General features: G+C 34.9%; 1 protein-coding gene across 4 annotated transcripts in view; it reads left to right on the forward strand.

Moving 5' to 3' along the window:
- ITPR2 (inositol 1,4,5-trisphosphate receptor type 2) overlaps positions 1 to 23,962 on the forward strand; it is a 501,416-nt gene that overhangs the window by 390,973 nt on the left and 86,481 nt on the right. For all 4 annotated transcript variants that reach the window (XM_003265625.4, XM_030804417.1, XM_030804419.1 and 1 more), the window contains 3 exons: positions 2,995 to 3,187; positions 5,994 to 6,119; positions 15,104 to 15,279. In XM_003265625.4, coding sequence (XP_003265673.2) covers positions 2,995 to 3,187; positions 5,994 to 6,119; positions 15,104 to 15,279 — 495 coding nt within the window. The remainder of the gene's footprint in view (positions 1 to 2,994; positions 3,188 to 5,993; positions 6,120 to 15,103; positions 15,280 to 23,962) is intronic.

The raw sequence follows: 23,962 nt of genomic DNA on the forward strand, positions 1-23,962 counted from the left end.
GGGGCCAAGGAAATGTAGAGAAAATAATAATTAGTGGTGCCTGAGCAATTTCAGGATAGATTTCACTGAGAAGGTTGCCTTTAATAATGTGTTAAAGATTGAGTACGAGTTTCTCCTTCAGGATGGGGATTTCAGAAAGAAGAAAGTAAGTGAAGGGAAGGTATTAAAAAACATGGGAAGGAGATGACTGTTTTCAAAAGATCAATCTGGTTGCTGTCTGGAGACAGGACTGGAAAAGACAGTGGGATAGAAAACACACATAGATCAGATAGGAAGATATTATAATGGCAAAAGTGAGAGATGATGATATCGAAGATGGCTGGACTGGATAATACATAGATACATAGATGCAGATACATACATACATATACACCTCTATATAGTTATATATATATTATAAATACACACATATACATATACATACTGACAGGGCTTGAAGTTGAAGTTGAATTGCATGTGTTAGGAAAATGGTGTGGAAAAGGAAGTCCTCTGGGCTACTGGTTTGAATAAATGAACAGAAGTTGGTGCCATGTATGAGAATGCTAGGAGAGAGTGAAGTTTGGCAGCTAAAAGGTAGAAGAAGATTATTTGTTCGTTATTGGATAGATTGAATTCGAGGTGACTTTGAGTCATCCATGGAGTTGGATATACAAGTCCAGGTTTCAAAGGAGTGGTCCGGGCTGATGAACTCATTAATCAGTTCTCATGTTCATCCGAAGCCAGCTCACATGAGCTACTCAGAGAGTCCTCCCTCCCTTCTCCAGGCATTCATTAATTTCATCTTACTGTGTATGCTTCCACAGCAGTTTGGTTATTCTGTTAGTTTAATATTTATCACATTGGAATATTGTTAGCTTCATATATGTCACTTTTCCTTTACTTGAGGCAGGGACTGGTCTTGGTCATCTTTGTATTTCCAAAACTGAACCCTGTGCCTTGAACATAACCACAACAATTCATGTTATTGAGAATAATAGTTTATCTGCAAGTTATAGACTTAAAGACCCTGGGAAATAGGAAGAGCCTTGTGTCTAATCACCCATCTAAGAAGGAATTGCCCTGTAATGATCTGCTTCTGCTTTAAATTCTTCCTGCGATAGAGTTCTCACTACATTGGGAAGAAACTGATCCGATTTTGAATGACTAATAATTAGAAACTTTTTTAAAAATAAAGAGTTAACATTAGCCCATTTTAATGTTTACATTCAGAACATTTTTTCCCCCTCAACATGATAGCTTGACTCTAACATCTGAAGAGCCATCATGATTACTAAACTACAAGCTCTTCCCTATTGGGGTTCATGTTGTTTTTTTCTCCAACATGCCTTACCTAAAGACTGAATAAGCATTTGTTGAATAAATGTATCGAAAAATTATCCATCTCTGGCTTTTTGCAGTTAACACGCCTCCATTTCCTTCAGTAATCCCTCCAGTTTGCCCATGCTGTTTGTAAAATGTGACAATCATAATCAAACATAACATTTCATAAAAGGACTGAAGAGCTTGGCTTATAATAATCTAGACATGATTTCTTTGATGCACCCTGAGATTTTTTAAAAATATTTGACACTATTGAATCAAGTAAACCTTTTTTCCCTATATGGTTGCCTGTCATACCAAATATGTCCAGTTATTTTGTACAATTGATTTTTGTAGCCTATATGCAGGAATTTTTATTTACCCTACTAAATTTCATGTAGTTTGCTTTATGACAGTATTCTAGTATGTAATTGAATATATCACATATCATGTAGGATACCTTCAGTTACAAGTGTAATAGAATACCACAGTGACAACTGTTTAAACAGTAGAATTTCATCTTATGGGAAGTCTGGAGTACCAGTAGTTCTATAATTGATTGAGTGACTCAGTGATATCTTAAAATATGCAGACTCTTCACATCTTTATACTAGGTTCCTTATCATGCTGACACTATCTCACCTTATGGTTGCAAAATGGCTGCTAGCATTCCAAGCATCATGCCCTTAGACCCTTTTGTTCTAAGCAAGAAGAAAGAGGGTACAGGCAAACCAAAACGACAACAACAATAAAAAACTTTTGTTTTTGTGTATTTGGTTTTTGTTGTTGTTGTTTTGTGTGTCTCTTATGGCTGTCTGCCTTTACCAAGAAGCAAAATCTCTCCCGGAAGCCCTTTCAGGAGATTTCTCTTTATGCCTCACTTTCCAGAGGTACAGCCCATGACCACCACCACACCAGTCAGTGGCCAAGGGAAGCAGAATTACTCTTTTGGGTTAAGCCAATCCTTTTTCATTCCTGAGAACTGGGCACTGTACATAAATATGAACCTTGAAATTTAAGCTATGTAAACCTTTGTTACGTAGTAAAGCTGTATGAAAATATTCAGACTTTTTTTAGTCTAAAGTTAAACAGTCACAAATAACAAATGAGGGAGGCTAAAAATGATGAGTATTTAAATATGGGTATATGTTTACATGGATGTTGTACCTACAAAAATATGTTTTGCCATGAGTAAGAGAACATTTTAATGATATAAAGCACTTTTCTCTGTAGAGTTCAGACACATAATGCTGAATATGTCATTTGTTACCCAACAGCCCCTTTTAGGATGAAGAGGCTAAGAACAAGATACAAATAGCATAAGCGCTGTATTTAAGGCTACCCAGCCAATCACTTTCTAATTAAGACTGTCTTAGTTTTAGGATGTACTTCACAAAAATAAAAATAAAAATGGGTGGCAGAAGTGTAATGCTAACCTAGAAAGAATAAAAGGTTTTAGTTTTTGTTATTTTAAGCAAAGTATAGTGCTTATGATTAGTCAATTAATTTCTCTTTTTTAAAGAGAAAAATGCAAAGTAGTATAGTAAAAAGGGTTCTTTCAGATACTTCAAGTTGGCACATTTTTTTCACAACTGAATTCATAAAACATTATCAGTAAACTCATGTTAAAAACCAAAGGAAGTCTAAGGCTGAGGTGTCCAAAAAGCTAAAAACAATGCAAATTAATGTTTTCAGATTGTCCGGCATGATAGGACCATGGAACAAATAGTTTTTCCCGTCCCCAATATATGTGAATACCTCACTCGGGAATCCAAGTGCCGTGTGTTCAATACAACTGAAAGGGATGAACAAGGAAGTAAAGTGAATGACTTTTTCCAGCAAACAGAAGATCTCTACAATGAAATGAAGTGGCAGAAGAAAATTAGGAGTAAGTACAGTAAACTGAAATGGTTAGTTTTGTGCATAGTGGTAGATAATTTGGTACTTTGAGACACATGATGCAGCTCATTTAAATTGTTTTTTAATTTCTTGCCACTCTGATATTTCTGAAATCACTTGCAGTCTTAAGAGTGTCCGCTTAGTCTACCACTGGAGCCAAGACACATGCAGCTTAAGGAAAACAGAAAGCCCTAACTAATTACATCAACTCTTCATGATGATCCTATTTTTTAATAAATGTTATGAAATGCAGGGTTGCAGCTGTATGTTTCAAATGTTGAACATACGCAGGTTTGAAGTCCGTGAATGGGCCCTGACTGGCCTATCAGTGAATAGGATTGAGAGACATCACTCAGCTCCTGTGCACTCTTCCTCTATTGTCCTGTGATTGAGGGGATTGTTTCATGTTTTGCTGAGAGTAATTCTTTCTTTGAACATATCTTTACCTCCCCAAATCAATAAGTTATACATGTCATAACACTTGTATTTAAATAGAACAATGTTATAATATTCCAGTTAAAAATCGGCTTAGTACAGTTCCCATGACTTATCTCTTAGGTCCCAAGTCTATTAGGAAACACTGACTTTTAAAATTCAAAATTTTAGAATTTTTAAATAAACTTTAGTTTATTTTCCAAAATAAGGGATCTCATGAGTTTTTCACAAAAGTCAATGGGGGAAACTCTTGAGTAGGTCTTTTTCAGTCCCTTGGAGTTTTCTAGACAAACAGGATATGTTCTCAATACTTCTATTCAACAGTATTTCATTATGGTAGTTTTCAGGAACTTTAGTGGGTATGATTTATGAATTCGAGTGGTGCTTGAGAAATATCATCTTTAGATATAGGGGTGTGGTATGCATTTTCAAGCTTTTAAAACAGAATGCTTTTTAAAAAATCAAAATTATTCCTCCTTAGCATTTTACCATGTAGAGCCTTATGGAATTCAGTGAAAATTTTGGGTGTCTAAAATACATATGAAGACACAATTTTATTTGGAGCATTTAAAAAACATATTTTCTAGCCAGGTGTGGTGGCTCATGCCTGTAATCCCAGCACTTTAGGAGGCCAAGGCAGACAGATCATGAGGTCAGGAGATCGAGACCATCCTGGCTAACACGGTGAAACCCTGTCTCTACTAAAAATACAAAAAATTAGCCGGGCGTGATGGCACGTGCCTGTAGTCCCAGCTACTCGGGAGGCTGAGGCAGGAGAATCACTTGAACCCAGGAGGCGGAAGTTGCAGTGAGCCGAGATTGCATCACTGCACTCCAGCCTAGGCAACAGAGCGAGACTCCGTCTCAATAAAACAAACAAACAAACAAAAAACAAAACAAAACAAAACAAAATGAAAAAAACACATATATTTTCTCCTTGACAATAAATTGGATACTGAACTAGTGCTTTGGGGAGGTCTGTGCTTTAAAAAAAAAAAAAAGTATTTTGTCATTTACCAAAAATTAAATCTTAAAATAATTTTCAATGTACATTTTACTTTAAAATTTGGAAGCAGCTTATTATGAGGCTATAGGCAGAATCTAATTCATTTGGTGGATTCAATAGTGAGGATTTGTTATTACAAATGCATGCATCAACATCTTCTAATTTTGTCTTAATAGTCTACCTTTAAAAATGAGGACTCCTAATTCAGGAATGATGGAGATGCAGGTGTTTATAGTTTATGATACATTAGTCAATTGAATGGCATAGCTAATTATAACATATTTTGGCATTGGAATGTTCCCTTCCAAGAGAAGGAAAACAAGATGTACTAAAGAGAAGTACAGTTTGTAAGTAGGCAATAGGCACTAGGTTGAAATTCACAGGATATATCTACAAAGTTTATCATTTCCATTTCAAAATCGATGCACCTTTCCCCCTTGATTAACTTCAATTTTTTAATCCTGGTGTTAAGTTTTTAAAAGTTAGAGAATAGGCAAGACCTATAGGAGCCATGTGAGTGCCCAGGGCAGGCTAGTAGATTTGGCTGTCATTCAAACTTACATGCATTACAAATCTGTTCAGTTATTTAACAGAGGTGGAAAGAACTGATTTTTGGTTAATGTAAACTGTATTCGATTGATGCATTTACTAATTCATTTCTGATGACAGACACAGAGTCCTTTGTTGAATATATTCAGCAAAGCCTGTTCCACTTACTAGCAGTTTTTATTGTAGTGCTCATTTTCTTCTGCTGTTCCAAATCCAACAAGTTCTTGGAAGATTTAAGGTTTAAAATGTAGATAATATTATAAATCACTAGTTCTCCATCAGGAGTACTATGTCACGTGATTAGGTTTCATAGTTTCAGGTAACTGTGACTGTGTCATAGGAATTTTCATTAGAAATATATCTGTGCTATGGGTTTGGAGTTTTTTTATTTGACTTTAAGGCATGGGAGTGGGACCAATTTTCAATATTACCAAATTATACAATGAAGTATATAATTTCATTAAAAGAGACCCCAGGCAACTGCTAAACTGCTCTGCGGATAGATTACAGAGAATTATTACAGAATCACCTTTTCTGATCACCTTTAGCAACTGCAAAATTCCTCACCCTTCTACAGTAGTTTAGGCCTAAACTGGCTGAAGGATGAAAGAAGGAATCAAGTTTCACTCCTTTATGGTTCTGATTGTTTTTAATAAACTTACTCAAGTCAAATATTTATTTAAATAGGTTTTTATAATAGTTTACAAAAATGATGCATTTAGTAAAATATTGTTTTGGTAAGCTTCATGTGTTGAAACCAAAATGTATTTTCCCGTTCTGTTCCTTTACACTTCTCGCTTTCTAGATAACCCTGCACTGTTCTGGTTCTCGAGGCACATCTCCCTCTGGGGGAGCATTTCCTTCAACCTGGCTGTGTTCATCAATTTAGCCGTTGCTCTCTTCTACCCATTTGGGGATGATGGAGATGAAGGCAAGTGCTCGTTTTTCCTTAAAATATAAATATTTTAAAGTTCCCACTTAACTATTTAAAGCTTCAAAATAAGAATAATTTCATTCCTGTTAAATGGAATTTTCTATACTTGTTGGAAGTAGAGTATGATAGTAAATAGAACAGGCAGAAAAGTGTGGTCAATAGAACTGTTATTTTTTAAAAAGCTCATATACACAATTGTTATTAGAGCTATATTATATCTTGGCAAATAAAGCAAAGAAAAGATTTGTCATTTCTACCTAATTATTATGACCCCAAACATTTTTATACTGTATCATCTCAATTATGCAAATGACAGTTCTGTGCCCAAGTATTAATTGTTGTTACCTAAATACTGGCATTTCTATTTTACTCTCTTTGTTTTCTGTCTTATCTAAGGTTTCTATAGTGAGCATACATGTAATCTAGAAATTTTTAATTCTATACTAAAGTCAGGGATTCTTAAGATAATTAAATGTTTATTATCTGAGGTTTCAAAAGTGAACAGCATAAGACAATATAATAATAGGAAATAAAGGATACTGAATATAAAACTATTATTAAACTAATAATACAAAAGCAAAAATGAGAAATTATACCACTTTAGGTGGAAATGAGAAATACAGGAGAAATATAGTGAATTGTGAGATTTTTGGGAAGTAAGTTTTGTATAAGTTTGGTGGAGAGCATGGAAAGTATGTTACAGGCTTGGGCTACAATCTGGTAAATAACTTTGGAATGGGTGTGGAAAGAATGGCTTGGAAGAAAAGATGGAGAAATCAGCTAATAATAACCATGCAGTGCTTTTGCATATCATCATTTCATGGGATTACTGTGAGAATTTAATGAGATGCTATAGGTGAAACATTTAGAATAGTACCTGATAAACCTTCAGTAAAGTTCAGTGGTGGTGGTTGCTGTTTAAAAGGTACATATTTGTACTACATAAGGAAGCCTAGTGGAAAGAGAGTATAAGAGCAACAGGTATTTCAGCCTATTTCAGATGAACTGGGGGTGGGCAGGAAAGGAAATGGGAGTCCAAGAGTCATTTGCTATTTTACAGGTTCATTACAGGTAACATAGATATCAAAGTTCTAAACTTTAGCTGTAATCTGAGTAGTCATGAATAACCACTGTTTTTGGAAGGCATACCCATAATAAAAGAAGAATATTAAGCAATGGAGTGGATGTATGAGTTAAATAGCAGTGAAAATGTAGCAAATATTTGGCCATCCGTTATAGAGCAACTGCAAATACACCAGGAAGTAAAAACGGCTTTCTCTTCATTGTGTTTAGTCTCCTTTGGTGATAAACTCTTAGCATAGAGGAATATAACTCTTAGGAGGAAAGAAGTCCAGCATGAATGATAAATCAATATCATCTGCACACAGAATGCTGAGAAGATTATCGAGTCCCGGTTAGTAGAAGCGTAAAGTCTTAGAAATGGAAGCAATTCTGGAAATCATCTAATATCAAGCACTCATTTGACAGATGAACAGATGGAAGCCCAGAAAGCCTAAAAAATGGCAGATCTTAGAGTAGAAGGCTAACCCTTTTGTGTCCAATCTAGGACCTTTCTCCGTGGACTGGAAGCATGTCAATAACAAGAAGCATGTCCCTTCTTCATACAAGACCTAATTTCCCTTGAGTTCCATTCCATGATATCCCTTTCTTGACCACCAGAGCCAATGTATGTAGGCTCTGCTGCCACCTATTGTACATGAAATAAAATAGTGATGAGAAATGCCACCCCTCTGGGCAGTTGCTCTTTACTCATTCAGGAGAAGCAGAATACATGGTATTTGTAAGACTTGCCTGGCCAATAATAGTTATAATAGTAATACTGGTAATAATAACAGCAGCGGATGTTGTTCACCACTTAGATTGGGTCAGGCAAAATGCTAAGCACTTCACATACACTTCACTTAATCTTCCTGACAAATCTGTATTCTTATGGAGGAAGAATATCCTTATGGATAAAGAATATTCTTGTGGATGAAGAAACTGATGCTGAAGATTTGCCTTGTAATTAGAGTCCAAGAATATGTATTTTTTAATAAGCTCACCAGGTATTGGTGGTGCAACTGGTCATTGAAAAAGGACTTGAAATAACAGATTTTCAAAGCCATTCTTTACCCATTAATGGTGGGAAGGGAGGAGAATTTTCTCTCCTTAATCCTTTATATATGTATCCATTTTCTATAATAAACATGATATTATTTTAATAAAACAAATGTTTTTTAATTTACCCTATATATTTTTAAATCTTAGAAAGTATGAAGTTTATCTTTTGTAAAAGAAAATTCAGAAAGCAAAATTGCAAACTTCAATCCAGTTCATATAATGGAGCTCTGCTATCTACCTCGTGCAGACTCTATAGTTTCCTGTACAGAACATGCTGCTTCTTACTTCCCTGTTTCTCTCCATCCCTCTGCCTCCCAAGTAGCTTCATGAGATCTTTCTGTTTCCTCTACCTCAGTCCAGCTAAATAGATATCCACTCAGAATTCCCTGGGTGGTCTTTACTATTGTGCCTTATTCATTTCTTGGTCCCTTAACTGGACTGTGAACTCTTTGAGGACAAGGACTAGTTTACTAATCTTTGTACTTCTTAAAATACAAAGATTGTAAAATCTTTATATTTAACAGTGCCTGGCACATAGCAGCACTCCATCAACAGTTAAGTTGAAGGAATTGAAATCACCACGAAGAATTCATTTTCTTTAACACAAAGCGCTTGACGGAAAAAAAGAATTACACTACAAATTTTAATATAATTTTAAAAATTCACATGCTATCTTGGTATAAGACATTCCCATGGCATCAATTTTCTCCTAGTTATGGGAGGTATAAGTTTGTTAGTCCCAGAAATAGGACTAGCAAACACAAGGCTGGAAGACATGGTGCGCTATCATCAGGTGCAGATGCAGACTTGACTTCTGGAAAAGGACTGGATAGCAGTTAACAGTAGTAACCAAGGTAGAGGCTCAGCTTAGGATATCTAAGTGGGTGGGGTGCTTAGAGGGAAGGGAAGGCATGAGCTGCCATTTTGGCAATATCAAACCCCAAGGTTATGTCTGGGTCATCTGGTTATAGTTCTAGATGAGTTATTTAATTATAGCTCCGTGAATAAGGTTAGCATTTTGGTCAGGATTAACTTAGTCTTAATCTGTTGCACACTGCATAGCTAGGAATGCTGAGGAAACAGAGCTAAGACTGTTACACATACTTGGCCATCAGAATTGTCTGGAGAAGGAAAGCTCTGTGTTGGTGATGAAGGTTCTCTGGTGCTGGATTTGGTCAAACAGGCTGAACAACTGTATGCCAGGGCCACTGTGAAGTGATTTAGTGATGGGTGAGATTAAAGATGGAAGAAAATTCCTTCAAGAAGTGCTTAAAAATGATGGAGATGTGTCAGAGAACCCAGGATCCAACTTGAAAGGTCTCCAAGTGGCCAAATATGAGAAAATTTAGAGAAAAAGGTTATTGACAGTGACACATTATCTCCCATAGAATAAAATAAGAATCCAGGAGTTCATATTGATAGTGGGAAGATAAAGCTCTTTTTTAATCATTGTATTCCAATTAATAAATATAGACAGAATGATGGAAATAGAATGTCACCATTTGGCAAACATCACAGTAGTAAAAATTATCCATGGATGCTAAAATTAATGGGTGACTGTATGATGAAAAGTATATAACCTATCTATAATGTACAAGTCTCTCCCTACAGTATACTTAATTATGAAAGGAAAAATAATAACTTTAAAGTGGGGGAAATCACTTTAGCTAAGCGATCAACATTAATGGCACCAGTAATGAGACCCAGCAACATCACATGCCTCCTTATACAGTCACCAACAAGAATGTAACATCATTTTCCAAAAATGAATTAACTGAGAAAATTTCAGACAAACCCCAGTTGAGGGGTATGCTACAACATAATTGGCCAGTACTCTTCAAGGTGTGAAGCTTATGAAAGACAAAGAAAGATTGAAGAACTATCCAAATTAAAAGATACTGAAGAGACATGACAACTGAATCCCATGTATGACCCTGGTTCAGAAGAAGGACATAAATTGGGAAATTGACTAACTTTGACTAGATAGATGATAAAAGTGGTCTATCAATGTCAATTTCCTGATATTGATCATTGTCATGTGGTTATATGAGGTGTTGACATTTGGGGAATCTAGGTAAAGGATAAAGTTAAAAAGAAAAAAATATAATAAATGTAAGGATTCTGTCCAACCCTGAAGTTCCTTGACTCGGTATAGAAGTTGATTATGAAATCACCTGATAAGTCTTGGACCACAAAAAGAGCTCTGGTTAAAATATGCCACCCTTCCAACCCCAGATCCTAATACATGCTGGTACCAATGTGGTGGTGAGAACAGAGGGACTGGCAGAGGGAATGAGCTGTGTACGCTTCCTCCAAGTATATTTCCCAGTCTGAACACCTGAATTACTGGGAGTTTCTTGTGCCCAAATGTTTGGTTCACACTTGGGTTACGATATTAACTGAGAGAGTAGTTTCCCTCTTCAACCAGGTCGTGGGGTACAATAACTAAAGGGAGACATTTAAGGGAGAGAGAATTCTCAGAGGACCAGCCTGTTGGGCACTCTTTACCCTCTACTGCAGATAGAGAATCTCCTTTAATTGCCAGGCTTTGAAGAGTTTGGCTTCAATTTGTTCAGGAGTACAAGGCTTATTTTTTATGGCTAAAGGTTTTGGGTTGGGTTTCTTTGTTTGGCTGATTGGTTTTTGTGGCTCTTTGTTTGTTTAACATATGCTTCTCTAAAAAAGAAACATGCCAATGTTGAGGAATGAGGCTACGCTGGTTGTGGCTGAAGCAGCAGCTGCTGATGCCGGGAATCTCCTGGAAGTCCACTCAGAAGCTGACAGCTGCCATGCCAGATATCCCTACCCTGGATTTCATTTGGCAAAGGCAAACTAGTTAGTGGAGAATATTGATGCCATGGGAATGTCTTATACCAAGATAGCATGTGATTTTTTAAAATTTTATTAAAATTTGTAGTGTAATTCTTTTTTTCTGTCAAGTGCTTTGTGTTAGAGAAAATGAGTTCTTCGTGGTGATTTCAATTCCTTCAACTTAACTGTTGATGGAGCGCCGCTATGTGCCAGGCACTGTTAAATACAAAGATTTTACAATTTTTGTATTTTAAGAAATACAAAGATTAGTAAACTTGTCCTTGTCCTCAAAGAGTTCACAGTCCAGTTAAGGGACCAAGAAATGAATAAGGCACAATAGTAAAGACCACCCAGGGATTTCTGAGTAGATGTCTACTTTAGCTGGACTGAGGCAGAGGAAACAGAAAGATCTCATGAGGCCACTTAGGAGGCAGAGGGATGGAGAGAAACAGGGAAGTAAGATGCAGCATGTTCTGTACAGGAAACTATAGAGTCTGCACGAGGTAGATAGCAGAGCTCCATTATGTGAACTGGATTGAAGTTTGCAATTTTGCTTTCTGAATTTTCTTTCACAAAAGATAAACTTCATATTTTCTAAGATTTAAAAATGTATAGGGTAAACTATAAAACTTTTTGTATTATTAAAATAATATCATGCTTATTATAGAAAATGGATACATACATAGAGTATTAAGGAGAGAAAATTCTCCTCCCTTCCCACCATTAATGGGTAAAGAATGGCTTTGAAAACCTGTACTGTCGGCTGGGCAAGGTGGCTCATGCCTGTAATCCCAGCACTTTGGGAGGCCAAGGCAGACGGATCACACGAGGTCAGGAGTTCGAGACCAGCCTGGCCAACAGGGTGAAACCCCAACTCTACTGAAAATACAAAATTTAGCCAGACGTGGTGGCAGGCTCCTGTATTCACAGCTACTCGGGAGGCTGAGGCAGGAGAATCACTTGAACCTGGGAGGCAGAGGTTGCAGTGAGCCGAGATCACGCCACTGTACTCCAGCCTGGGCGACAGAGCAAGACTCAAAGAAAATCTGTACTGTCTTCTCTAGAGTTTGTCAGAGAGACTTCAGTTCTTTTTTAGCATTGAATCTTCAGATAGAAACCAATATGGTCATTCTTAGAGAAGATAATTATAAACATCATTGTCAATAGCTATTTTAAATAACTTTTGAGTTTATTCCACAAATATATATTCAGTATGAACCTATGTGCAGGCTACTATACTAGACACTCTGAGTTCTTTTCACAAAGGGATCAAACACCCAATTTTAAGTGCATGACTATAATTTCTGTTTGATCAAGGGGATATCTCAGCAAACCAGATATTGTCTTGGAAAGAATAGTGAAGAGGTGGATAGTTTATCAAAAATTCATGACAATGCACAATGTGACTATCTATGCCAAATTATTCTAGAATAAGAGTGTCACCAAGACATTCTTTATGAATTATGCTGAAAAGTCAAATAACTGGCTGACAGCTGTAAAAGTGCCTTGAAGATATTGTCAGTTTTAGTGAACTTAAAAGCTAAGCTGTATGACTTGGGGAGTTGATAACTGGAGACTTAGTTATTTATTCAAAACAAACTCACAGAATATATTTTTGTTTATTTACTCAATCAACAAATTTTTATTTGTTGTTGTGTAACAGGCATGGCAATAGGCCTAGAGATGGCCCTCATCCTTTTAGGTATTACATTCTGATGGAGTCTCAAGTCCCAGTAAGCAAGAGAGAAAATTGAAGGCATTATTTACTCTATGGCTCTTTGAGATCTGTGAGATCAAGGCTGTTGGTGGTCAGCCTGTCTTTTGGTAGATGTAGAGTGCTTACAAACCAACATCATCATAAACACGAGTAGGGTACCTGTATGTTAGCATTGCCAGAGGACAGGAATTGAAGGTAACTTTCAGAGCAGTTTACCCTTTTTCTTTCCCCATCTCCAAATTAATCTTATCAGATTATAAATTTGGTGAGGGAGAATATCACATCTCTCTTCCCAAGCTCCTTTCATCATTGTTTGCTTTCAGAGACAGCATGATAAGAACAAACCTTGCAAAAGTAAACATGTTTAAATGAATGCTGTTCATTATCTGATTTTTTCTTTGTCTTTTAACAGCTGACAGGATCTTCCTGCCTATTTCTGAGATGTTAGCACACACTATGAACTAAGAGTTTATACAGAATTCATTAAAGGAGTCAGATAATCCCAGGGTTTTGATGACAGTACAAAAGCTATGCATACCAAGCCCTTGAGGTGTTTTGCATGCGGTAGCAAATTTTATAAATAAAGATAAGAGATGTGGCCAAAAGAATAAGACTGTTATTGATTATTTACCAGTGGAAAATCTCCATTTTGTTGTTTCCTTTCTATGTCAGCCTATAGACACTCATTTGAGGCCCCAGAGCTGATCCAATCAGCCCAAGAATGTTGCCTCTTAATTTACTTCTGCAAATGCAGCACCACGTGACCTTCAGGGAAGGATTCCTTGAATGCACATGTCAATGCAAATGTCAATGAATTGTACTACTTATTAAAGAAAAAATATTTTTGAACCTCTCTTTTGGGGAGTTCCTAAGAAATCTTATGTGTAACGGACTTCATTTTTCAAGACATTTGGAATGTGAATTTTCTGATGAGTAAATAGCTAAAAATTTTATTTAGCAGTTGAGTTGGCCTTCAAATGCGCACACTCATGCATATACTCATACCCATATCTATGCATGTGTATTTAGCAGTTAAAGTGTGCGTCTATTTTATAAAGGTTATTCTACTAGATTCTTCAGAGGAATCTAGAATATGGAAACCTGATACTAATAGGGCAAGACAAGGTATGAATTCAATTTTTTAATGATTTAGCTATATATCTAATGGTCCTTAATCATAAATTTTGGATTAAGGTTCCCGAGAGAGATGTCTATCAAAAGTATTTAGCAAATCATCCTCATATGAAAGATGAACAACTGTCAGACTTAATAAAAGGAACATTAACTAGTGAGTATTTAAGTAGCTTGAAATGAAAAAATGCTCATCATCACTGGCCATCAGAGAAATGCAAATCAAAACCACAATGAGATACCATCTCACACCAGTTAGAATGGCCATCATTCAAAAGTCAGGAAACAACAGGTGCTGGAGAGGATGTGGAGAAATAGGAACACTTTTACACTGTTGGTGGGACTGTAAACTAGTTCAACCATTGTGGAAGTCAGTGTGGTGATTCCTTAGGGATCTAGAACTAGAAATACCATTTGACCCAGCCATCTCATTACTGGGTATATACCCAAAGGACTATAAATCATGCTGCTATAAAGACACATGCACACGTATGTTTATTGCGGCACTATTCACAATAGCAAAGACTTGGAACCAACCCAAATGTCCAACAATGATAAACTAGATTAAGAAAATGTGGCACATATACACCATGGAATACTATGCAGCCATAAAAAATGATGAGTTCATGTCCTTTGTAGGGACATGGATGAAACTGGAAATCATCATTCTCAGTAAACTATTGCAAGGACAAAAAACCAAACACCGCATGTTCTCACTCATAGGTGGGAATTGAACAATGAGAACTGATGGACACAGGAAGGGGAACATCACACTCCGGGGCCTGTTGTGGGGTGGGGGGAGGGGGGAGGGACAGCATTAGGAGATATACCTAATGCTAAATGACGAGTTAATGGGTGCAGCAAACCAACACGGCACATGGATACATATGTAACAAACCTGCACATTGTGCACATGTACCCTAAAACCTAAAGTATAATAATAAAATAAAAAAAAGAAGTTAAAAGAAAAAAAATAAAAAAAATTAAAAAAAGAAAGTAATCACAAATTTTCTGGAAATGTAATAATGAGTAATGCGTTCAAAGACATTTCCTTGAAATATAAAGAATGTAGATGGGGTCATTTTGAAATTTAGTGGATTATGGCTTTGACTTAATGATAGCATATAAAGTAGAGCAGCAAATATTTTAGCACTTTTTAGTTTTATTCTTAGTAACAATAAATTTCTTCCACATTTTACAGGTACACTTTCTCCATTGTTCTCGGTTCTTCTTTGGATAGCAGTTGCAATCTGCACATCTATGCTGTTTTTCTTCTCCAAGCCTGCGGGTATTCGGCCGTTTCTTGTATCAATAATGCTCAGATCAATATATACAATAGGTCTTGGGCCTACATTAATACTTCTTGGTGCAGCTAATGTAAGTACTTTACTTAGCTTTGTACTGTTACAGAATTAGTTTTAAAATGTATGAAATATAAAAATATAACTATATGCTTTTAATTCATGTATTCATGGTGAATTCTAATTTATTATAAATCTAAATTAACCAGAGCATAATTTGTACATTTTTTATTTAATTTTGAGTGAAAGAAAAAATGATAGGTAAAAGATTGCTGTATTTAAGAAAGTAACATTTGGGGAATGACCCAGTTCTGCCATCAATTTAATCCAATCCAATTTTAATGCATTCTGCATCCTATACCCACAGCTGTTGACAAAAATGACTGAGCCATTGTTAATATTCCAAAGTGACATCGTAAATCATCCAAAAAAGATTAAATTATGTTCAATAGAATTTTGAAAGTGAGCACCTTTCATCAAATGACCTAAGAAAAAGGATTTCTATGTGAGAAAATATTAAATTGGGTTCTTTTTATGTGAACAAATTTTATAAACTGATGAAAGTCATAGACAGGATTTTTTGACTGAATTTTGAAATATTAGAATAAGGAAGCACAGAGTAGTAGTATTTCAAATAGCAAGTGATACATTTATAGAAATAATTTTACCCGAGAAATACAATTTTAAAGGGACTCGCCAGCATTATGCATGGCACAGCCATACAAGGATATTAAAAGGTAAAACCATCAGGCTGATGAAATAACAAATGGCCAGATAAGAAAATAAGTATTGCTAATCTATGTGTTGAATACCTAGGCACTTTTGATCTTTTCCTGGGTTTCTAACATAATGTCCTACATTCTCTTACCTGTAATTAGGACTAATCTCCCCTATTACATTTTACTATGCTTAAGGATTGATCATTCAGTATCAAGAACATTATAGGTACTCAGTAAATATTTCCTAAATAAATAAATGAGTGAATGAATGAGTGAATGATTATCTTTGTATTCTTATACATTTACAGCAGCTTGCACATAAAATATATAGCAAATATATATTTAGTAATAAATATTTAATATTTAGCAAATATTTAGCAAATATTTATTAAATAAATAAAATGTATTTATTTTATTTATTAAATAAATAAAATGTATTTATTTTATTTATTAAATAAATAAAATGTATTTATTTTATTTATTAAATAAATAAAATGTATTTATTTTATTTATTTATTAAAATGAGTTAATAAAATAGTCAACCAAACCTTCAAGAATTATAAAGCTGAGCTAATATGGCCAATTCTATGTTTCTGTGTTTCTGACCTCTATTTTATTACAATTCTTCAAAAATTACACATGAGGTATTTGACAGCTCCCAATTAGCTAGAACATTCAGGCAACCAAATTACCAATTATCCTCAATCATTGTCAATAAAGGGAAGTGTACTATACCTACAAAGAAGTCTATCAGTAAAGAATTTTGTAAAGTACCAAATATATTATTCTGTAAGTTTCTTGAGGGCAGAAGTTGTCACGTTTATAAATTTAGCCCTGCCTGCCTCACTCCTTCCCAGCTCCATGTTTCTCTACTTTAACAGCTGGCATTGAAACATTCAGAAAATGTTTACCTGAACTGAATGTGTACTTTCAATGCCTTGGAAATAAGCTAATTTTACAGTATTACCAACCAAGCAGATTAGAGAATCTTCATGAATTTGTCTAAATTTTTCTGAGCCTATGTGTTTGACTTTTTTTCTTTAAAAACATACATTGCATATTGAACTATATTATTTGAAGAAGCAAATAATATTTATAAACTGGTAACTGGCCCTCAAGAAGACATGAATCCAGGTGAAAAACAATCCAAGTCTGACAAAGTGAAATAATAGCTAGAGTTGGGCCAAAAATAATAATCATTTACTGGGCCTCTTATATAATAGACACTAAAAATACCAAGACGATAAAGGAAATGGTTCTTGCCATGCAGAAGCTGATGTGTCATACTCGCCGATTTGCATTTCCTTTGTTTTTGGACCAAGAATATATAAAGAGATAAGGAATAACATTCTAATGTCTATTGGGGGAAACCAAAGACATTTGGAGTATTTTTTCCCCTCATGGGAGAGGATAAAAAGATAGCTTTTGCCTGGTTTGGTGAAAATAATTCCACTAAAGCAAATGACTCTTCATAGCAGAGGCAAGTTTTATATTTCACTTTCTATATGAGAAAGGATATACATGTAGATATGCAACGTCTCTCCTTTGTTAACTGTAGAAATCTGTGGGGACTGTAATGGCCTTCCCAGCATAAAACATCTGTTTGCACAGTCAAATGATACATTATGGTCTACCAGCTCAGAGCGGTTTTTTTTTTTCTTTTTTTTCTTTTTTAGATGGAGTCTTGCTCTGTCACCCAGGCTGGAGTGCAGTGGCGTGATCTTGGCTCACTGCAACCTCCACCTCCCAGGTTCAAGCGATTTTCCTGCCTCAGCCTCCTGAGTAGCTGGGATTATGGGCGCGTGCCACTACGCCCAGCAAATTTTTTGTATTTTCAGTGGAGATGAGGTTTCACCATGTTAGCCAGGATGGTCTCGATCTCCTGACCTCATGATCCACCTGCCTTGGCCTCCCAAAGTGCTGGGATTACATGCGTGAGCCACCGCGCCTGGCCGCTCAGAGCATTTTGACCAAAAAAAATCAACTTTAATTTGGGACAAACACATTCAGTGGAATAATTGTCATTTTGATATTGTAGATATTGACAAAAAATTTTATCTATAATTTTAATATTATGTGGATTAATAAAAATGTTTTAGTTTGGGTGCTATGGCTCATGCCTGCAATCCCAGTACTTTGGGAGGCTGAGACAGGAGGATTGCTTGAGGACAGGAGTTCGAGATCAGTCTGGTCAACATAGTGAGACCTCATCTCTACAAAAAATAAAAAAATAAAAATATTTTAGCGATATCATCTACCTTCATTTTTAACATAACAAGTTCACTGCTGGGTGCAGAGACTGATGCCTGTAATCCCAGCACTTTGAGAGGCTGAGGTGGGCAGATCACGCGATATCAGGAGTTTGTGACCAGCCTGGTCAACATGGTGAAACCCTGTCTCTACTAAAAATATAAAAATTAGTATGGCATGGTGGTGCACACCTGTAGTCCCAGCTACTCGAGAGGCTGAGGCCAGAGAATCGCTTGAACCCAGGAGGTAGAGGTTGCACTGAGCCGACATCAGGCCACTGCACTACCGCCTGGGTGACAAAATGGGATTCTGTTTCAAAAACAAAACAAAACAAAAATTAGCTGGTCATGGTGGCTCGTGCCTGTAATCCCAGCTACTCAGGAGGCTGAGGCAGGAGAATCGCTTGAACCCCGGAGGTGGAGGTTGCAGTGAGCCGAGATCATGCCACTGCACTCCAGCCTGTGCGACAGAGTGAGACTCTGTCTCAAAAAAGAAAAAAAAACGAAAACAAAAACCAAAAAACAAGTTCACTACAAAGCTGTCTATGGTTTATCATTACCCAGGAGGTAGGAAATAAATACATGAAAACATCAATTAGTCATATTTTGTACCTTAAGTTTTAGTACATTTATTAACTTAATTTACACTTAAAAGTTTGCATTGTGTAAGAGGTGAAACTGTAAGTGCTAAAACTATAGGTATCAGAAATAAGAAAAACAAAAGAAGACATCTACCTGACAATTTTGCCTTAATAACCATCAGAGTTCTAGACTTTAGGCAAATCAACAAGACTGTGAATTTCATTCTTCTCATCAGTGAAGGGAAGATACTAAAGCCTGGTCTATCTTCACTGGGATAGTTGAAAAGATTTAGAAAAGATTAATAATGGTGATAATGATAGAATAGTAACAATGGCAGCTCTTTACCAACTATCCGTAATAATATATGAAGCACCCTTTAATTGTAGAACATTCTTTTCATGATTGTAAAAATATTTGTATTTTAGTTCTCAGGGAGTTGTTTCTGGACTCTGTCTTTCACAATGTTACGCCAATGCAGAAAGTCTTATTTTTGGAAAAGGAATCAAGTGGGAGGAGAAGCCTCAACCTGTGTTATAACCACTCAGTACTGGTTTCTGTTTACTATGGTGCTTCTTTTTTATTGTCTTTATTCATTTCTAAAACTAGGAGTTGGTCTAGATTTCAACTAGTTTGCCTTGTCACAGAAGTGATCGCAATATTTGAGATATTTCAAAAAATTCAAGTGTTCTTTTCTCAGTTATAAAGCACATCTTATAACCCAGTCTAGTTTTCTTCCATCTGCAATGCACTGTTAGTTTGCATTGGTAATGGAAATTAATATATTATTCTGACAAGTATAAGCACATATTTTATAAATTTGGGGTCACTTAATATTCTTTCATATCGTTAAAATTATTTGTAAACCTCATTTTAATAACTATATTTTTCCAGTCATATGGGTGTTATATAATCTGTTTAACCACTCCATTAACTTTTATTGTTCAGATTTTTAAATAAATAACAATGTAAAATATCACAAAAGATCTTTTAATATCTTTTAAACTTCTTATCTACAATGATTTTTCCTTTCTAATAGTATCTGGAAATGTGTAATTCATTTAATAACTGGGTCTCACCATTTGCAGAGAGAAGGAGCAAATGGAGTTTAGCAGATAGCTAGTCTACTAACAATGAGCCACTGTGTTCAAATTTAATAGGGTAATGTCCCTAGTTACTTACTTGTAGATAGCTTTCTGGGAGGTCTCATGTTACTGCTAATTCGTAAGGTTGAGTTCCACCATATGTTCATTTAACATACACAAATTCAGTGATATATTCGGAGTAAACAACTTTCATTTTCTCTCTCTCTCTCTCTCTCTCTCTCTCTCTCCACACACACAGACATATCCTTTTTCATATAATACAGTCACTGAATGCTCCTAACTACTTCTAGTTGCAGAAACAGAAAACTGCTCCAATGCTGGGGTTAAAGTAGGATGAGCTGAATTTAGTAAGATATGCTACCATTTACATGACCTGTGCTTACTGTTCTGTTTTGTCAGCAATTTAGGAGATTTCCAGGGTGATTTTGACTGCATGCAAATTTTGCCTTACACATTGATCTTAGAACCTTGTCCTGCCGTAGATGTAATGCCCCTGAAATGGAGATTTTTGAATCAAACCATCTCATTTTTAGTAAGAAGTTTAACTTACATGGTTGATGAAAATATGGTAATGGAGTTGAAAATCACAAATTCAATTTTACTGTTCAATAAATAAGTAGACAGTCTTTTTTTTCTTTATACAATTTATTCCTGTAAAATAGGTCATGTTTTCCCATAGGAACAATGTAAGATGGGGATAGAATTCTTGATCAGGGACAGAGTACCAAATAAGACCAAATGAATAATGTAAAGACAAAGATAAAGCAGCTATAAATATCTGTGATCAAATAAAATAATAACATTTAAAGGTATCACACAGAATTCTACAGCTATGAGGGAGCTTAAGGATTGTTCACTTCTAGGCATTTCACTTTAGATATGAGAAAACTAAGTCCTATAGACACCAGGAGGATTTACCAAAGCAAGAAATTAGTGGCAGAGCCAAGATTGGAACCAGATGACCCGCCTTCTAATTCAGTGTCTTTCTACTACACTGTACTGTTAAAAGTCCTGCAAAGACATATCAATAACTAGAAAGTATATATGAAAACACTACTTTCTTGAATAACTTAACTAATAAATTATCTAATTAAATAATTAGTTAAATTATTCAATAAAGTAGTATTTTATTATTATTCAATAATAATAGTTATATTATTGGTTAAATAATTAAGTAGTATTTTCATATATACTTTATAGTTTAACTAATTAGTTAAATTATTTACTAGTCATTTACTAAATTATTAACTAATTAAATTAAATTAATTAAGTATATTAATTAATAATTTAGTAAATAATTAGTAAGTAATTTAGTTATTTAGTAAATAGTAATATTTCATAAATAATTAGCAAATAGATAATTTAATTAAATAAATTTAAGTAAATGTAATGAACTTTAGTATACATTAATTAACAAACAAACATTAATTTTGCTTTTTTTTTTAGAAGACCTATTGGTAAATCACTTGGATGGTGTATTATCATTTTTTAAAGACTGTCCCAAAGCTTGCATTGATGCTGTTTCAATTCCATCCCTTTCCCCACTGTCACACAATTCACCTCATCCCCAACAAAAACTGTATCAGGGATGGCTTTGAATAATAGACAGAGTAAGAAAAAAAATATATATAGGACAGTTATGGTCCTTGAAATTGAAATTTGTGTGTTGGCTTGAGGAACCTCTTAGCACCAGCTCAGAAGAGCCTTGTGACCATCTTGCCCAATTTCCTGGGCACACCATCCACTTTTCGTCACCTACATGGACCCTTGCTATAATGGCATTGACAAATGAAGGACTGGTTAGACGATGTTAACTTTTTCATGACATGAAAAGGGAGACTGTTTTAGCAACTTGCTCATTCTTGGCATAAATATTCCAAGCTTTCATGGAAAATGCTATATGAAAACAATTTGTAAGTTTCATGAAGAAAGGAGAATTCACAGCTCAACTTCTTTCCCACCCAAATCATTTATTCTTGCACATATTTCCCCTTCATATGAACACTTTAAAACAAAAGGACACCAAGTTCCCTGTTTTTTATCTCAACAGAAATAGGTAGACGCTGCTGTCGGTTATCAACTCCACTCCACGTCAAGACTTAGGAAAGAGAATCTATTCATCAAGCTCTAGATCAAGGTTCAAAAATAAAACAAAAACCAAAACCTGAAAACAAATAAGGCAAATCTTTATTTTTCGGGTGAAAATGGCGGAGTCTCTTTTAGGAAGAAATGTGGCCTTGTTTTTGCATTATTTGAGAAATCAAATGTATTTTTCTTTTTGAGAATTTAAATTCAGTGTATTTTTTTTCCTCAGTATATGGAGCTTATAAATGGTTTTTCTGCATAATTTTTATGATTTCATTTAGAGAATTAGAAATCATATAAACAGTGTCTTAAACATATCATTCGTTTTTCTGAAAACTCACAACTCCAATTATTAATTTTATTTGTATACAACTTATTTCTATTTCATATTGATGAACTCTGGTGGATGAATCAAAGTAAATAGTACAAATTTAAATAATGGCATTCAAAACAATTTAAATAATTAACTACTGAATATGGCTTCTTCTGGACACTCTCTTTTTCACCATTTTCAGGGGTGTTTATTGTTAAATACATCATATAGATTAGTATTTTTATATATTTCCTGGGTTTTTAAATAATAACTTCTTATAATATTAAACCTGCTCTTGGGCAGAAAATATAAATACATTCATTATGCTACAGTTATACTGAATAATAGCATAAAATATTGATGATGAAACACTAAACAGTGAAATAAGATATGAATGAAATGATAACATTGATTATTGAGAGGATACTTAATCAGCAGGGGAGAAATTTAGGAAAGGTTTGGACTTTTTAGTTGCTATGTTGTTAATTTGGTTGGCTCTTCAAAACATGTAATAGTAACCCATTTCTCACTTCATCTGTATTGATTTGAACTTCAGAAATTGAGAGGAAAAGGTTTTCCAATCCCTTGAATTTTGCATCTACTTCAAAGTGTTATGGTCCTTCTTATGTTATTTAAAAATCATTTGATAATTTGTTAATATATATTGAACAAATCGACAATGTTGCAAAGAGCAACCTGTTTTTCCAAAGTTAAGATTGGACATTTAAGGACAAATACGGTTCCAGTAGATAACCTAAAGAACTCGGAACAATTAGGAAGAGCAAACTGTAAACGCTTGAAATCTGTAATTCTTTCCTTGATGACTAAGACGCAAAATTGGCTCTTTGGTTTATAACTACTGCAGTGATTCTAGAACTAAATAGATGGTGCTAAGTTTATAAATCAGTGCACACACATCGTTGTTATTGCCAAAGGATCTCAGTATAAATTTCTACATTCCAAAATTATGCCACTAAAGGCAATATAAAATGTGGTTTGAATATAAATACTGTACATAGTCAGAAGCATAATAAACACTCCAAAATGTTTACTGAATTATTATCACACATAGGGCTTAGAAAAAATATATATACATTATATTTATTTTAACTCAGGTATATAAGTATATTTATATTTTCCATGTATATAAAGTAAATTAAATGCACAAATAATTTTAATCACTTACTTGTTTAAAATAGTACTCAGTAGACAAAGTTCATGATAAAAACACGAAATCAAGAACAGATCTCTGGATATTTCCTGAAAAGATATTTTTCTGTTATATTTACAGCATAATAAAAACATTTTACATATTTACTATAAAAAATATAATAAAAGTAATATTTTTAGGAGTCATTGTATTAAGGACTTCATATGTATTATATCATTTAATCCTCTGAGGGGTTCTATGAGGTGGAATTTCTTTTATTCCAGTTTTTCAGAATAAACCATCAAAGCCTTCAGCTGCATGAACTAGGTCACACAACAGTAATGGAAGAGCCAAGATTTAAATCCAGAACTGTCTTGATTGCATAGTCTCTTACCATTCTCTCTCTTCCTGGAACTGCAAAGGATGCAAGTTTTGCATGTATTATGTTTACATGTCAATTTGTAAGCAATGCTGAAGACCTACAAAATGAGAAATTATGAAAAAAGTCATGGACTTTATGAATAATAGTTTTCATCCATGTCAAAAAGTCATAGATTT

This window comes from Nomascus leucogenys, chromosome 23, assembly GCF_006542625.1.
Source record: "Nomascus leucogenys isolate Asia chromosome 23, Asia_NLE_v1, whole genome shotgun sequence".
In the NCBI taxonomy this organism is placed as follows: Eukaryota; Metazoa; Chordata; class Mammalia; order Primates; family Hylobatidae; genus Nomascus; species Nomascus leucogenys.